Raw genomic sequence first — 17951 nt, 5'->3', positions numbered from 1 at the left:
GAAAGCTTGGCCCAGAGCAGAAAGGTTTATGAAAATGTGCAAAGACAGGTTAGCAGCCAAGAGAATTTTGGGGAACCACAGGCAGCCAACTTCTTTCTTTTTTCTGGTTGTCACATTTGGGTATGGACTGGAGCGGGAAAAAGAGTTCTACTTCCCAACTCTTTCTATTTCTTAGGCATCTGGGGGCATTGTTGATTTAAATAATCTACTTGGCTATCAGCATTAGAATGCCAGGGTTTAATATAGTGGAGATTCCTTTTTTATGTAGGTTGAACTAGATGGCCACTAAAGTCCCTTCCATATCTCAAATTCTCTGATTCTGTGAATATTTTACATATTCTTTCTGTGACATTTAAAAATAATAAACAACTAAATGAATAGCCACATGTAAAAGCTGAGGAGGAAAGAACAATGATTTAGTTTTCTCATCCCCTTCCTCTAACCCTCCCATTTCCCCCTGTTTTGGACTATTTTTTAATAGTGTTTTAACTTTAGGATATATTTTTCTGATCATGTTTTATCTGCAAAATGTAACTCTCAGCAAACCTACTTGCCTCCACATTGCTAATCAAAAGACACTAAAGGGTAAAGTAGTTGGGATCTGGACAAAGTTATTGGCTCTCTTTCAAGGAAGTCAACCAAATTAGGATTTACGGCAATTTAGGATTGTTCCAGTATTTAGGTAACATTGTGGTAGCACAGTGTGCAATTACTGTCCTCCTAGAATGACCTTTATATTGTGAGTCTAAAAACTGATTTTCCAATCCTTTCATTAAAGTTATGAATGAGTTTTTGAATGACATCTTATTCTATTAGGGAAATGCTCCTAGAGATGTCAATACAAGAAAGTAACTTCATAGAAGCCAGCTGAAAGACTGCAGTGATGTGGAAAAATATTTTTCTTTATGCCCTTTTGCTTTGCAAACTGGGTATTTCTCCTTTTCAGTTAAATTTCCCAGCTGTTCAAATTGGTCTTCAACTGGTAAGGATTTTAGAACTATCTTTATTCATCTGTAGAAGTCTTACTTTTTTTTTTATGCCATATGGACTATAAGGGACATATATATGTTAATATATTATATATAAGGGCATTATATATAATATAATAATATGGCTATATAAGTCTAATAGACTATTACAGGTTTAAGAACCATCTTCACTATTTCTATTTATGGGTCTTTTTTTACATGCCATAATTGACTATAATTGACAAAAATCATTCTGAGTTGCCTTTTTTTTGCTCCTAGTATAAATCAGTTGCTCATAGAAAATGTTTTCTTACATTCAAGAATAAAAAGAGGATCTTACTTTTCACAATCTATTTTGACCTATGACCCAGTCTCAAAATAACAATGACCCCAAAATTAAATTCTTCTAATAATTGGAGAACTGCCTGTTGGATAACCAACTGCTTATTCCTCAAAATAAAAGGCAAATGCCTTGCAGAGAATTTTACTATTTCATTCAGTGATATAAAGACAACTGTCCTTCATTGCTTGATCATGGCATGGAGGTCACCATAGATTCTCAAAGCTCATATATGTCAATAGAACACAAGGTCCACCAAGCTGGACAAGCTTTGCATACGGGACCACCAATAAACTGAATGAAGGACCAGGTTAGCTAAGTGAACAGAAACTCTTCACCTGAAAGTTGGTTATCAAACTGGCGAGCCATTTTTTGGCTACAACACTTCATGAAAACATTGTCTGACATGTGGAAGGTCCTCGATCTGTGCTGGTGGAAGAAAGGCCAAAATCAATAGAAGCATGTTGTGCTTGTGATTTTTAAAAGAATCCAATTAATTTGAACATCTAAGCCATTCTCGCAATCATTTCTTTAAATGTGTATTTTCTGTTTCTTTGAAGCTTCTGTTACATAAACCATATTTAATGTCAATTGGAAAGTCCAATCCATGCTGCGCAAAAATGAAATATTTGTTGAATATAAACTATTTGAGTAAAAACACCCTTTCCTTCCAACATGTCAGCTTTTTATGGAAGAGGTGAGCCAAAAAGTATAGAAGAGAAAACTTAGGCCCTTGATTTTAAAAAGAGGAGTGGAGAGAAGGGATAAAAAGAAAATCTTCATTAAGACTGCATCTCATTCTACCCAATACTAAATAGTAGTCGTCAGTCTAGTTACATTGCTGGAAATTTCCTGACTTGGAAGCAAATTATTGTGAAGGAACAATCTCTAAGAGTATAAAGTATTTCCTTACCTACAACATGCCTGGTTAGTTATAGTATTATTGTGCTGAGGCATCACCACAAATTCTTACGATAACCCATGTCAAGAAACTCAGCAAAAGAGACATCTTGAAAAGCTCCCCAAACTATCCTAATAAGTGATTCAAAGTACCTTCATGTAAAAAAGGATAAAGTTAATCTTGCCATGTTGTGCTGTATAACTCAATGTTTCCATATCTATAAAAATATTACATCTCTTAAATGCCCAAGGCAGAGAGCTGACCTTAGAGAGTCAGGAAGACCTGGGTTCAAATTCGTCCTCTAACCATATTGGCTTTGGGATCCTTAGCAAGTCATTTAACCTCTTACTGCCCAAGACAACTCTCTAAGACTATGTAAGTTGTAGAGCCAGCAAATGATCTGCATGGGTAGAGAGTTACTCACTGAGGAAGACATATAGCTAGCTAGTAAAAACAAAACAAAAATACACTCAGTGGTAAGAATTGTTCTTGCCATCTTATAAATCATGAACAAATGGCTCTCCTATGTGAGCACCATCTTCAGTCCACTAGGGGCAACTTTGTAAATAACTTCCCTGTTTGGTATCAAGGGGGCCTGGAACAGTACCACCCCAAAAGAAATTACTTATTCTTTTTTCCTATCTAAGGTCGTTCCCGCTATTGTTCAAATGCTCCATTTTTTAAATGTTCAATAATAGACTCATGCAAAGCAATTAAATGTTACTTTAGTAAACTTCATGGTAGTCAAAGATGGTAGCAGGTAGGGAGTGCAGAGGATAGAGAGCTCTGGGCCTGGAGTCAGAAGAACTTGAGTTCAAATCCAGTATCAGACACTTACTAGCTGTGTGACTCCATGTAAATCACTTAATCTCTGTTTGCCTCCATTTCTTCATCTATAAAATGGGGGATAACAAGAGCACCAATAGCATCCAGGTTGTCGTGAAGACCAAATAAGATAATTGTAAAGTTTTTAGCACAGTGCCTAGCATATATAAGGGTTATAAAACTGTTGATAGTTCTTTTTTCTTATTATATTGAGAGTGTTACTTGTATCAGCACAGCCAGTTATGTTTGAAATAATAATTTCTTATAGTGAAATATTAACTTTATTATATTTTTCCTTTTAAGATAGAATTTCTTCTTTATAACTAATAAAAGCAGGACTATGTTATTCATTCTGAAAAGCTTTTCTTAAAATTGTGAGTCAAGTATATGTCCCATGTGATCTTTGTCTCTCTTTGACATTTAAGAAAAACCACCCCAGGCCTATATTCACATAGGAGAATTATAAGAAATATACTTTACCATGGAAATCCTTCTTTGACTAGAATAGTAGAAAGTTTGGATTTCCTAATGGATAGGATGATTTTCTTTTAAAAAGGGGGGGTGTGTGTGTGGAAGGGATGGGATTTAATTAAACTAGCAGCTTATATCAACTGAAAATTAAAGAGAATTGAAAGACATGTTTTGTTTTCATATAAATTTTCAGGATTTAAAAAGAAAAAAAATCTGCCCATTATAAGAGAATAAAAATAGTGCTATCAATATATTCTGTGTTCATACAAAAAGCAGTGGCACTTATTTAAAAATAAAAGTTTTCCCACATTGCTTCTCTGAGGAAAATAAGATTTACAAAAACTAAGATACCTTAGGTGAATCTGCTTTTTCTATCTTCCCCATGTTTCTAAGCATCTGCTTTCTGTGATCTTACAAATGAATTGCTGGAAGAGAATTCTCTCTCCATTATGTCGCTTTGTTTAAAATCATCTCTCAGTGACCTGGAGGTCAAAGACTACTGAGTAAATTTAGGTATAGCTAAGCCCTCAGAGAAAGGAAGTTAAAGAACTAAGGAACCAATGAGATAGGAAATTGATTCCACAGGCACTGGCCTCCTGGGTGGTCCAGGCAAATTAAGAAATTATGATTGCTTCCTGAGATGTGATGTGTGAGACCTAGTAGGTGGAGAAAAGCACTTATAAATGGTGACCAGATGGTGTTTGGAGTCTTCTGGCTGGAAGGTGGAGGCTGAAGGAACCATTGTGGGAGACTAGCTTCAATCCATCATGGCGGCAAATAGATTAGTAAGCTAAGTAACTCTACCTCTTTCCTGCTTTTCTCTCTCTTTACTATTACTACTTTTATTTAATAAAGTTATTAAAGCTACTAGCAGCCTCATAATTTTAATTATTATAGAATTATACCATGAACATCACATCTGGGATACATTTGCATTTTAATTATTTTATATATGTTATGTGGGTAAATATGGAAAAGTAAATATGGTTTAAGTTTGAGTTCACTGATACTCTTTCTAGCAATGTTTATTTTTAATTGTATTTTTTTAAGCCCTTACCTTCAGTCTTGGTATCAATACTATCTGTTGGTTCCAAGGCAGAAAAGCAGTAAGAGGGAGGCAATGGGGAATTAAGTGACTTTCCCAAAGTCACACAGTGAGGAAATATCTGAGGCCAAATCTGAATCCAGGACCTTCCTCTCATCTTGAGGCCTGGCTCTCTGTCCACTGAGCCACTTAGCTGTCCCCTAGCATTGCTGTTTTTTAAACATATAGTCTGCTCTCTAGCTCTGTTCATAATGAACTAATTAGTTATTAATGGGATATATTAAGAGTTATTTAACATTTAAGAATATTTTCTTAGAGTTGAGATTCAGCAGGTGGTAGAAAATAACAAAAATTTTCTTTTTTTAAAGACACTGACAGAAGAACATCTCTTAAGGATGGAGCTGAAAATAGAATACAATTTGCTGATGGGTTTCTATTCATTTTTGGAGTTGAAATTTGACATGAATATTGCTCAGATGAAAATGGTGGACCACTATCAAACTGCTGCCTGCAAAGCCATGGGGAGAGAGAATGAGGGTGGACGCCATGCCGCCATGCTTAGCCAGACTTTCTAAATGCTCTTTAAAGGGGGAATGGAAGGAAGTGGGCTCACGCCATAGCACATACTTACAGGGGTATTGGACTGTTCTGTCAGCTTTTGCTCCCACATCTTCAGGCGCCTCTCTCTTTCCTTCAATTCCTGCTCCTTAAAGCTGAGATCTCGCTCCAGTTTCTTTAGCCTCTCAAGTGTTGCCTCGATTTCACATCTGTACCAGGACAATTAGGTTAAGTCTTAGTTTTTCTCAGGAGATATAAACTGTTCAAAAGTTCTATCAGACTATTCAATAAAGTAAAAAGAGGAAATCTTGACATCTTTACAAATTAAAAGGTAAGATTCAGTGTTGAAACAACAAACCAGATGTGTCAAGTGATTTCAAAATGTCTGAAGAAAATAAATCTAAAGTTTATCATTTGTTTCTTTTGAATAACTAATAATACAATTGACAATAATGCATGATCTGAGAATTTTCTGTGAACTCATATCCAAGGTAAACAAGAAACTGATTCAATTTTATAAGACGGAACAATTTCTCCAGTAGAAAGGTGATTATGGTATATTAACAGGCAGTTTTCAAAGGAAGAAATCCAAATTATCAACCATCATCTGAAAAAAATGTTCTAAATCACTAATTAGAGATCTGCAAAGTGCTTTCACTTTGAGATTCTATCTCATACTACTCAGGCTGGCAAAAATAACAAAAGAGGAAAATGACAAATGTGGGGGGGGCGCTTTAGGAAAACAGGTTTATTTGTACATTGTTGGTAGAGCAAATAATTGGTCAATTCTGGAAAGCAATATGGAACTTTGTCCAGAAAGTTGCCAAATTGTGCATCCCCTTTGCTTCAATAATATAACTATTAGACCTATACAGGCAAAGGGGAAAAAAGGGGTATCTATATGAATACATATACATACTATATATGTGTATATATGTGATATATATGTGATATATAGAGACACATATATAGCAGCTTTTTCTTGGACTATTTAAGAATATAAAGGAATATGTGCTAGAAGAATGATGAAATGGGCAATTTCATAGGAAACAGAAGATATTTATGAATCAGAGCAGAGCAAAGTGATAAAAATTAGAACAATTTATATAATGAGAAAAACTACTTTTCAATGCCCTGATAGGCTTTGAGTTCAGAAGAATGAAGCTAGAATACAACATTAGCCATCTAACAAAGTGGTGATAAACTTCAAACTGCAGAAAGAAGCATATTTTAAGATTTTTTTTTTCCTGGACTATGCAGCTACGTATATAATGATGACTTTTTACTTTTTAAAAAAATTTACTCAATTAGTGGGGTAGTGGGAAGGAGTGATTAATAAAATAAATACTTGATATTTGAAACAAGAACATATCTAAACCCTATTCTTTCTTTACATTCAATAACTAGTAAGACAATTGAAAGAAGTAATAAGTAATTTGAGAATTCCTGTAATAGCTGCTTTAATTTTTTTGATAGAAAGGTCTCAGCACTAATTTCATTCTTGCTTTAGGCATATTATAGTGTTTCTTTTCTTAAATATATTTTTATTCATATTGTTAAATATTTACCAATCATATTTTTAAAAATTTTAAGCATTAAAAATTATTTTGAATTTCAAACTATCTCCCTCCTTCCTGCACTTCTCCCACACCTTGAGAAGGCAAACAACATATAAATTATTCAACTAAAACATATTTTAATATTAACCAAGTTACAAAGAGTATTACAAGTTACAAAAAGTATTAACCAAGTACATCTCTTACAGCATAATAGTATTCCATCACAATCATATGCCACAACTTGTTCAGCCATCCCCTAATTGATGGGTATTATCTTAATGTCCAATCCTTGTCACCAGAAAAAGAGCTGTTATAAATATTTTTTTACATATAGATTCTTTTCTTTTTTTTCTTTTTTTTATTTCTTTAGGATACAGATCCAGTAGTGGTATTGCTGTGTCAAAGGGTACATGCAGTATTAAAGTCCTTTGGGCATAGTTCTAAATTGTTCTTTAGAATGGTTGCCCTAGTTCACAACTCCAACTTTCTTATTTTCCCTCCTCCCCCTGTACATTTGTGATTTTTCTTTTCTTTTGAATTAGCCAGTCTACTAAATAGTTGTGAGGTGGTATCTCAGAGGTGTTTTAATTTATATTTCTTCAATCAATAAAGACTTGGAGAATTTTTTATATGACTAATGATCGTTTTAATTTCTTCTTCTAAAAACTGCATATTCATATCCTCTGACCATGTCACAATTCTTCACATTCAGAATTGACTTTCTTGTTTTCTAGACACCTCTTTCTGTTCCATACCATATACCCTATACCACAGTCAAAATGGACAACTCTCCTCTTTGGACATATCCCATACTTTTTGCCATTGTGTATACCATTCCCTGCTTTCTCCATAAAGCTTTATCTAAAGTTCCATACATTACCAACCACCTCCCCAAGCTAGTAACAACTTTTCTCCAATACACTTCACAAAGCACTGTTTTGCACTCACCTTGTATAATTTGTATTATAATTATATGTATGTGCTAAATTTCTCTATGAAAATGGAAGTTCCATGAAGGCTGGCTATGTCTTACCTAAATTATGTTTTCTTCAGTCTAACATGGTGCTCTGCAAACAGTAAGCAATTGTTAACATGAAATGAATTGTGAAAATGAATTAAATTGAACCCTATAACTCAAGGATTCTTAAACTGGACTCTGAAATTGGCTTTTAAACATAGATGTATATATATGCACATTTATGTATATGCCAATATTCATCTGTTGACATGTAACTGTATTTCAATATAATTGATTTCCTTTGTAATCCTATGCATTTTATTTATGTATTTAGAAACATTCTTGGAATGTCATAAGTCTTACCAGACTGGGTCCATAACATAAGAAAGATGAAGAACTCTTGTTCTCAGAAATAGGAGTTCTTTCAGGAAAGGTTTTTGGAATTTATAGTTAGAGACACAGTTAACAAAAATCAAACAAAACTTCCCTATTCCTGAAAAAGTATACTGTTTTCTTTTTCTTTATAAAGAAAAATAATTATAGTTACTTCCCTTGTGAAATGATCCTTATACTAGTAGTTTACTTATATCTCTGAAATCCAAATGAGTGTCCTGAGGATCATAGAATCAATGATTTAGAGCTAGAAGAGTCCTTAGAGTTCATTTAGTCCAATGCTCTCATTTTACAGATGAGGAAATTGAGTCCCCTAAAAGTTAAATGACTTTTATCTGGTCACATAGATAGCAAAATTTTAATCTAGGACTAAGGACTCCAAATCTATAACTCACTCCATGGAACCATAGTATCTCCCAAGATAAGCAATGCCCATGGATATTAGTATTGGTCACTGGCAAGTCCAAGATAAAAATGGGGAAAGAGGGGGAAAAAGAGGAGAAAAAGAAACACCAGTAAGGGCATATTAGGATAAAAGAAACAAAAAGGAAAAGAGAAGAAAAATGTGTTTGTGAAGGTTAGTATAGTAAAACACTAACAACTACTACAATCACTATTCAAATTTTGAATAGGTGGCCAAATCCTGGGTTTGGGAAGTTGAAAATGAAGGGTGGCTGTCCCGAACAAAACCTATTAATGGTACTCCAAAGCCTGGCATTTCACTTCCAGGGAAACAGAGTAAACCAGTGCCCTGTTATGCCTCCCTACTCTAATAACTGCATAGATGTACTTATATATAGTCTGCACAACAGAAACTTCCCTATGGAGCAGGTGTCAAGGTAGGTCTATATTTGGAACCAAAACTTTATATCCCACCAAGATGGAATCTGGCAAGCAATTAATATCATAATATGCTTTAATCACATTAGGTAGTCTGAAAAGTGCCTTGTTAAAACAAGTGAGGTAATTAATGGTAAAAAGCAGCTGGTTGTGCCACCCTCAAGCATTTGTTCTTTGTAAATCAATCATTTAGGGAAAGAAAAACTCTCTTTCCCTTTGTGCACCAACATACAGAGAGAATATTGTGAAAGCACTTAAGTCACAAAAATAGCATCACTAAATACTTATTTAGAGGCAGCCTTACTTCAGTGGATAGGGGGTTTCAGTGGAACTAGAAAGGTGTGGATTCAAGTCTTGGCTTGGACACCCACTAGTTCTGGCACTATAGGGAAGTCACTTTGTTTCTCAGTGCTGCAGACAATAGGTAAGCCTACATCTAAACTGAAGCTATGTTGCTGTCCAAGGTCTAAAGATGGAATTTCCACACCTAGAGTTCCCTATGGCAATTAAAGAACAAATATGGATTAAAAAAATAAAAAAAGATTCCTCTACCAAAGATCCAAAAGAGGGGCCTGAATAATTAATTATCTAGGATTTGAGCTAATGTGAAAAAAAATCCTAAAATTTTCTCTGGGGGTTTGCAATAGCATCAAAACAAGCAAATACCCTTTCCACAGAAGTTTTTCTGGATTGTGAGTGTGTGTGTTTAAATAGATGGATAGGAGGGACCCAATAGTCAAAAGCTCATCTCCACTCCCCTACCTCTGGGCAGCGTTCCTATCATTTTGAGCATTTGCTTGTCTTGTCAATTATGTTGTTTTAGCCAGTATACTTTTTTTAACCCATACCTTTGTCCTAGAATCAATACTAAGTATTGGTTCTAAGGCAGAAGAGAGGAAAGGACTAGGTAATTGGGATTAAGTGACTTGCCCAGGGTCAAACAGCTAAGAAGTGTCTGAGAGCCATTTGAACACAGGAGTTCCCATCTCCAGCTTGGTTCTCTATCCATCGAGCCACCTAGCTGTCCCACCAATGTATTAAAAAAAAAAATCATTTTTAAAAAAACACATTTTTGCTTGTTATTTAAGTCAAGGGTTTCTATTCAGTTTCAGGTTGAAAATCTTAACAGATTTTTGGCTGTACCCTCCAGTCCCTGTGGAAAATTAATCAACATTTAAATCAGTTATAGGCTGTGACATAAACAGATAGCAACACATAGATGGAAGGCATGAATAGCTCTCATCTTTAATTTGCTTCCCTGTGCCTTCTTTTTCCCAAGGGCTGACAAGAGTGCCTAATGCCGTGTGCCAGGAGGGCTATAATCCCTACGCTGGCAGGCCAAATTAAGAACACTGGTTTCCCTGGCTTTGTTGATACCGTGCCTGGCTCAACCTCACTGCTACTTAAATGTAGTTTTTAGGTGTTTTAATCTATGCAAATTATGGTTTTCTCTTAAGCCAAATCCCTCTAAGGTAAAGTCCTACTAACAGCAGTTTTTCATGTCAAAATCATGCACTGTACTATAATTATCTTTTTCATTAGACAGAAACTTCTTTTAAAATAAAAGGTCAGTCTGCAAAAGAATGAAATTTCAGCCATGTTATATATTTTTATAGAGTAGTATGGCATAGTAAACCATCAGTGTCACCAGAGGGAAAGCTTTATTGTCAAATAAGTATACAAATTTATAAATATAGGAATCTAAAAAGGGTTGGACAGGCTATTTGTTTTCCCTAATTAATCCTCAAACCATCACATTGTGTAATTCAAGAACAATTGTCCCCGATCACAATGATCAACATTCTAAATATGATTTGTGGGATTAACGACTAGTATTTAATTTTGGGTTTTATTCTCATGATATTGCAATCATCAGTGGGGAACACTAACAAACAATAAATTGCAGAAGGCATGGAAAAAATACACATATTAAATCTGATCTCTCTTCCACACATACTGCAGAACTCAGCCATGCAAATTACCACAGGCCTTTGGCCTGAAAGGATTTAGGCAATTAAAGAAAACCAAGACTTCTAATGATAATGGAAAATCCCATATAGAGGACTTGTATCTATACATTTTCTGGTTCCCGAATACTTGTATTCATTAACTTGATCATTGCTAATTTCCTAGTAAATGATAAAGCATGATGAAAATGTTGTGGTCCAACATATCTATGAAGTTTTTAATATTTATTTCCTTTCTACCACCCAAGAAGGCAGTGGAAAGAATCTAATTTCAAGCAGACTCAGTAGGTATATTCAAACTACATATTTACCTTATTTCTGAAAATAAATTTTATTTCATACTATATGAAGTTTTGTCAGATATAGAAAATGTCAAAAATAGTGAAAAAATAAACATTTTCCAATGTCAGTGTTCTACCAAAAAAAAAAAAAGATGACTTGTTTGGCCTGCAATTTGCAGAAGACAGGTAATAAGGTTTAAGTGAATACTGTCCAATGGATTATTTTAATAATTTAAAAAATTTACACAGTTAATTTTGCAAATTTAGGAAAACAAGATATGATTTATAAGCTTATCCAAAGCTGAGACTTTACAAAATAATGTTATTTCTCAAGTGTACTCAAATAAAAGAAGAAATTTCAAATACTATCTTAGGATGAAAACCTTTGGCACTAACCGCTACATCTCAAAAATTTTATAAGTTCTAGGGAGTTGATTTGAGTACATGGAGGTTAAATGCCGGGTTCAGGGTCACAGAATAAATATTAGAAGTAGATTTGAACCTTTCCCAACTCCAAGCCCAATACTCTGTTTACAATAAAATACTTCTGTCTCTAATATAGGTTTCCTTCAATATTTTTTAAAGGACCTTTTTAAGGTACTTAAAAAAAAGGCTTTTTAAAATATAAATTTACTTCTTCTATCAACAAAAATCACAATCATTCCATGACATAATAGACAATTTTATGAGTTCCTTGGGCAAAAATAAACAAACAAAGAAGTAAATAAAATCATCCCTTAGCAGACACCCTACTAATGATGAACCTCTCTGAGGCTTGTTATCAGGGTTTTCCTTGAAGTTGTTTCTACCTTGCTAGAATCTTTTAGAAAAGTGGTTCTTAATCAGGGATCTGTGAACCTATTTTAAAAGCAGTTTGATAACTATAGTCTAACATGATTGATTTCCTTTGTTATCCTCTTTATTTTATTTTATATGCATCTAAAAGCAATATTTTGAGGAGGGATCATAGGTTTTAACAGATAGCAAAAGGGGTTCAGACCCTCAAAAACTTTATGAACATTTGGTCTAGAATTGACCCAGTCCTTGAGAAGACCAGATCACCTTCATGCTGTGAAAAAGCATTAGAATAATACCTCTCTAGAGGATTAGAGGAAGTTTGACATAATGGAAAGAACATTTGGAGCCAGAAGACCTCTTTTCCACTCTTTTTATCTATAAGCTATATGACTTTGGACAAGTGACTAAATTTCTCTGGGTCTAAGTTTCCTCCTTTGCAAAATGAGTGGTATAGACTGTGCTATGATTAAGTGACCGACACTTCTATAATAACTTATATTCACCATGACAAATTAATTATATTTATAGACTTATTTGAGTTTTTGTCATCTCTTCCTATTTCAATCATTACCATACAGTATTAAAAAACTGGCTGCAAGGTCTAAATTCACCAGATCTAAAGGATAAATTCCAGAGTTTGGCATTATTTCCTTATTTCCATATGATTTAGCAGAAAATAACAGTTGTTTTTTGTTTTTTTAAATTTTCATTCTCCTTGCTTTCTTCAGCCAAGGAACAAATCTGTATGGCTTTAAGTTGACAATCTTGCTTTTGGATGCCTAAATTAATTCATTTGTCCTAAAATCCCTGGCCCTAGAGTGGCATTTACTAAAACTAATAACATCTAACGAGTTCATTATAAAAGCCACAAAAACAGAAAACCGGAAGAAATGCCTAATTATAGAAACAGCAGTAGGTAGGCTGCCCACTTTCTAGCTGCTTGTAGTTTTCATTTGTCATCAGCAGATGGCGCAAAGCGTCTCTTTACTGATTAGTGGCAGGGAGCCGGGTGAAGTTACCTAGAATCTCTGCTGAGTCAGTTGGAGAATAATGTCAGCTCTAAAACATGCTATTTATACTCGAGCGTCATGTGACCTGGCTCAAATTCTCCATCCTGGGCTCACTTTTTCCACTCACACAATGTCATTATTGAGTCTGTTTTTATCAAATCGCAGATTTCGGTCAATTTGAAATGTTTGAAAAATCTCATTTCAAAATATTTCCTAAAGAATAGTCCCTGTCCCTTTTTTCTTCTCCTCATCTACAGGTACACTGGTTTGCTGGTCCCAAGACTGGGAAATAGTTTTAGAGTTGTGTTCTCACTGGATGAAAGCCAAAGCTTCCTAATATAGAGCGTACACAGAGAAACGTCTGGTAACAATCTTCTCCGCAGAAGATCTGATTTCAGAATTCTTTTCCAAACACCACAAAGCAACAAGTTTCATGAAACACTCTTTGGGAAACTCATGTTATTTTTCTGTCTACCTATAAAACAGGAGAGTGTATTAGATAGGCTGTCAGAACCTTCATAAAAGTATTCCCACTTCTAGAATGTAATTAAGATTGGAAATGGGAAGCTCTGCTCTGTTCCTTGGCTTGTAGTCCAGTCCTGACACTGCCCATGTTCCTTAAATAGTTCCTATTTTCCAAGAGGCTGCATGTGGAAGTGGATAAAAAAAACCTGGTCTTGCTGCCCAGAAGACAGGGGTTCAAGTCCTGCTTTTGACACATTAGCTGGGCAAATCACAATTTCTCAGTGCCCCAGGAAACTCATCAAAACTAAACAGTGCGGAGAAGAAGCTAATTTTCAGAAGTAAAAGGAGTTTCCTTGTCCAAAATCTCTCAAACTCGCTAAGTCCATTAAATTACAAGTCCATTTTTTTAACTCTTATCTTCCATCTTAGAACCAGTATTCCAAGGTAGAATAGAGGTAATGGCTGGGCAATGGGGGTTAAATGACATGCCAGTGGTCAACTCAGCTAAGAAGTGTCTGGGGCTAGATTTGAGCCCAGGATCTCCCATGTCTATTGGCTTTCTATCCGATGAGTCAACTCACTGCCACTTATCCCTGTTTTAAAAAGAATTTTAAACTAGGCTGGTATTGTTTAAAAACTGGATTTCAAAAACATGGATACCTACCTCCATTCCGCCTTATTATGCAGGAATGAGTTACACTGGTCAGGAAGGTTAGTATCATTTGACATAGACTCCAGAATTGAAATGATTTGTTTGAATGATGGACGTTTCTGAAAAAGACAGGGTAAGTAATCATTCAACAGGGATTAAGGGAGGGGGACTTTTGGTTTGGAGTTAATGGAGACATAAATATAATAATGAGTTCCATTTAATGAGTAAAATTATATCCTTTCTAAGCAGAGATCACAGGATCATCAGTGTAGAGCTTAGACCCTTAAAGACCTTTCAATCTAACCCATCTAATTTTAGAGAAAATAACATTGCATAGAAAGGTTAAGTGACTTGCCCCAGGGTTATATTGGTAATAAACAAAGTTGGGATTTGAACCCAGGGCTTTTAATGGATTTCATCCATCCTTTTTTGCCATGTATCAAAATAACTGACACCAAAAGGGATCAATTTCTCAATTCAGAGAGATGCTAGGGAGATAATTTTAGAGTTACCAGTCCAATATTTGATATTTTCTACTGGAAGAAATCCTCTAATAGATTGAAGAAGGTGATTCCTCAGACCAATAAGTATGTGGTGGGAAGAGGGGAGGTGATTAAAAAATTAATCAGAAGTTTAGTAATTAAATTAAAATAAATCAAAATAATTAAAATTAAAAAATAATCCTCATTAGGGACATTGGCCATAAAGATGGTCTTTTCAAAATTGCTTCTTTAGCAATGATACAAATTCAGACTTATTCGATAGCTCATTTCCCTAAGGCAAATTTAAAGAACAGTTATGTCAATAAGCATTTAAGCATTTATTGTGTTCCAGGCACTGTGCTAAGCTCTGGAGCTTCAAAGAAAGGCAAAAAACAAAACCCTACTTCTTAAGGAATTTGAAGTCTAATGAGCAAATAACTATGTACAAATGTATATACAAGCAAAACAACAATGTAGAAGCAAACAATTATATACAAATAAGATATATTCAGGATAAACTAGAGATAATGTCTAAGGGAAGTTGGCAGCATTAAGGAGGATCAGAAAAAGTATCTTGTAGAAGATTTTTTTTGTTGTTCAGTTGTTTTGTGATTCTTGTGTCTGACTCTTCATGACCCCATTTGGGGTTTTTCTTAGCAAAGATATTGAGAGGCTCACCATTTCCTTCTCCAGTTCATTTTACAGATAAGAAAACTGAGGCAAACAAGGTTAAGTGTCTTGCCCCACGTCCCCCAGATAATGAGTGTCTGAGTCCAGACTGGAACTGAAGATGAGTCTTCATAACAACAGACTGGGATCTCTATCTGATGCACCAATTAGTAGCTCATTTTAGAAGGTAGAATGAAGTAACTCAATCAGTGCTTACTTTGTACAAGACACTGTAATAGGCACTGGGGAAACAAACAGATATAAAATAATTCCTGGCCTCAAGGAGCTTACATTCTACTGGTGGAGGGATAGAGTATGTAAAAAGAAGGTGAATATGAGGTAATTTCAAAAACCACTGGAATGCTCACGAGAGGAGGTGGTACATGCTTTGAAGGAAAATAAAAATTCTGGTAAAGAAATTTAGGGAAGGTGATTCATCCCAGGTCTGGCAAATAGCTTGTACAAAGGCAAAAGATACAATGTCAGATTTGGGAAATAGTCCAACTAATCTCTGTGTACTATAGCATAGAAGGCATGAAGGAGAATGACATGAAATAAAGTTGCAAAGGCTGGTTGGGGCTTTGCTGCCTATGGGCTTCAATCCATCAAGCTGAAGCTTTTGAATTTTATCCTTAGCTAAAAGAGAGTCATTCCAAGGTTTTGAGCAAGAGTATGATGTGGTCTGACTTATTATTTTTGACAGTTGTATGGAGGATGAATTAGTGAGGAAGAGAGATTAGAAATGGGAGACCAATTAGGAAGACCAAAGATGTCTTTATGATAGTCTTCTTGGGAAGACAAGCATTTAGGTTAATTAGTTTCTTAATTGCTAATCCATTATCTACAAAAAGAAAAATAGGTTCTTTCCCTTTTTTGGTTGGTCCCAGAGAAGGAAGTCTGGGAAGTCAAGAAAGGATGCTCTTTTCAGGTCAAAAGAGTATCCATGCCAAAGCTGACTTGTGGAGGCAACATTAAATACTCCTAGAATGACAGGTTGCTTCTCTTATTAGTTTCTAAATTTTACTTTCTTCAGTTCCTCAAGGACTGTATTTCATGAGTGTAAGTACTCTTTTTGCTGAGCAAACTGAAACCCTCTTACCTAGTTGAGAATCTACATAAATTGCTATGCTTGAAAAAAATTTTTTTTTACCAAGTAGCCAAATTCTAAGGATGAGCTTTTCAGTCCTGAGCTAAGCTGGTGCTAAGACAAGAAACAAATCCTTGCCAACTTGGCTAGTCTTCTAATTATTTATTTCTAAAAAATAAAAGTTAATTTCCTCAATAGCCATTTATTAACCATTAAAGTAGTAGGCAAGCACACCTACTATGTGTCAAATGCTCTATTAGGCATTTGAGATACAAAGAAAAAGATGGCATAGTCTCTTTCTTCAAGGAGCTAGCATTCTATTGGGGGTAGATAGTATGTACACATAAAAATATAAAAATATAGACAAAATAAATACAAGGTAGTTGGAAAGGTGTAATGCTAAGCAATAGGAAGGCTAAGAAAGGACCTTCTGGAGGAGTTATGTTAATGTTAATGTATATTAATTTTAATAGACAGTAATGAAGAACCCTGGGTCATTTTTATTCCATGATGAGACACAGGAGGACCTCAGTGGAGAATGTTTTACTTAGCATAAGAGGGTAAAAATTACTAAGCCACCCAAACAAAAAAGCCCACAACTTTCAAAATAATACTAAGTTCACAACTTTGTTCTACATTACAGCTTCTTTATGGTTGGGAGACAAAAAAGAATGGTACTATTCACTTGAAAATTGAAAATGCAGCAGTTAAATGTGTTTCTTTAGAGAGCAGTGACTATACTATTCCATTTGACAGACTCTAGCCAAGGTTGAGACAAAAGGTTAAAACAAAAATGGAGAGAGATAATAAAAGGATGATGCACATTCTCTCTCCATCACGCCTCATAATTATACCATTTCTGAACAAATTACAGTTGCAGCAATTAAAACATGCATTTTAATTTGGGAGCACAAAAACAAGTAGGAACAGTGTTGAGGTGCCTCTCTTTCTCTTGGGAACTGAGTACTTCCTACATTATTAAGATGGGCAATTTCTTAGATTTCCACTGAAATAAAAAATAGAACTAAGATAAGCATTTGGAGTCCAGGCATCATCCCACTCTTTCAAGTGAATTATTTTGACATGTGTTGGCAGTAGTCAATGGGTGCAGCTCAGTGAAATGGTGCAGGCCAAAGACTGAGAGCCAATGGTATACAATAAAAGAGTCACTTAACTAAGCCTAGGGAGTATATACACTATTTTCTTTCATCTTTAGCATCATCTTACTTTTTCCTACTGTTTATCAAGTGTAACATAATATTTGTGAAGCTACAGTCATTTGTAGAAGAAATAATTATAATATCACAAACAGTTGATTTTGATTTTTGGGAAGAAAAGCAGCCAGCAGGAACCCATAAACTCTGAGATAAACAGTATTTTATTTTTAACTACTTCATGAAACATGATGGAATTGTGGGGTTTTTTTTTTTAACTTTGAACTCCTAAACTTACAATAGGAAAGTTAGAATTTGCTTAAATGATTGCTAAATGTGTATCAATGAAATAACATTAACTATATGTATGCTGGTACCTCCATCTGATTTAGGTCTAGGTTGCTTCAAAAACTCTTAGGAGGGTTTGGGTATTTACATTTTTTAAAATGCTGGTTGTGCTCATGGATCCCATCTATTCTTAAATTTGTGGTTCTAGCTAATCTGGCTCAAAATGTTATATTTGAACTT

General features: G+C 34.9%; 1 protein-coding gene across 3 annotated transcripts in view; it reads right to left on the bottom strand.

The window, feature by feature from the left end:
- Positions 1–17951, bottom strand: part of MAP3K20 (mitogen-activated protein kinase kinase kinase 20) — a 219745-nt gene that overhangs the window by 58897 nt on the left and 142897 nt on the right. For all 3 annotated transcript variants that reach the window (XM_007494388.3, XM_056794010.1, XM_001368122.4), the window contains exons 10-11: positions 14044–14150; positions 5182–5317 (exon numbers count right to left, since the gene is read on the bottom strand). In XM_007494388.3, the coding sequence (XP_007494450.1) occupies positions 5182–5317; positions 14044–14150 (243 nt within the window). The remainder of the gene's footprint in view (positions 1–5181; positions 5318–14043; positions 14151–17951) is intronic.

Source organism: Monodelphis domestica, chromosome 4, assembly GCF_027887165.1.
Source record: "Monodelphis domestica isolate mMonDom1 chromosome 4, mMonDom1.pri, whole genome shotgun sequence".
Classification (NCBI taxonomy): domain Eukaryota; kingdom Metazoa; phylum Chordata; class Mammalia; order Didelphimorphia; family Didelphidae; genus Monodelphis; species Monodelphis domestica.
The sequence above is the reverse complement of the archived record's forward strand: the minus strand, read 5'-3'. Positions and strand labels throughout refer to the sequence as shown.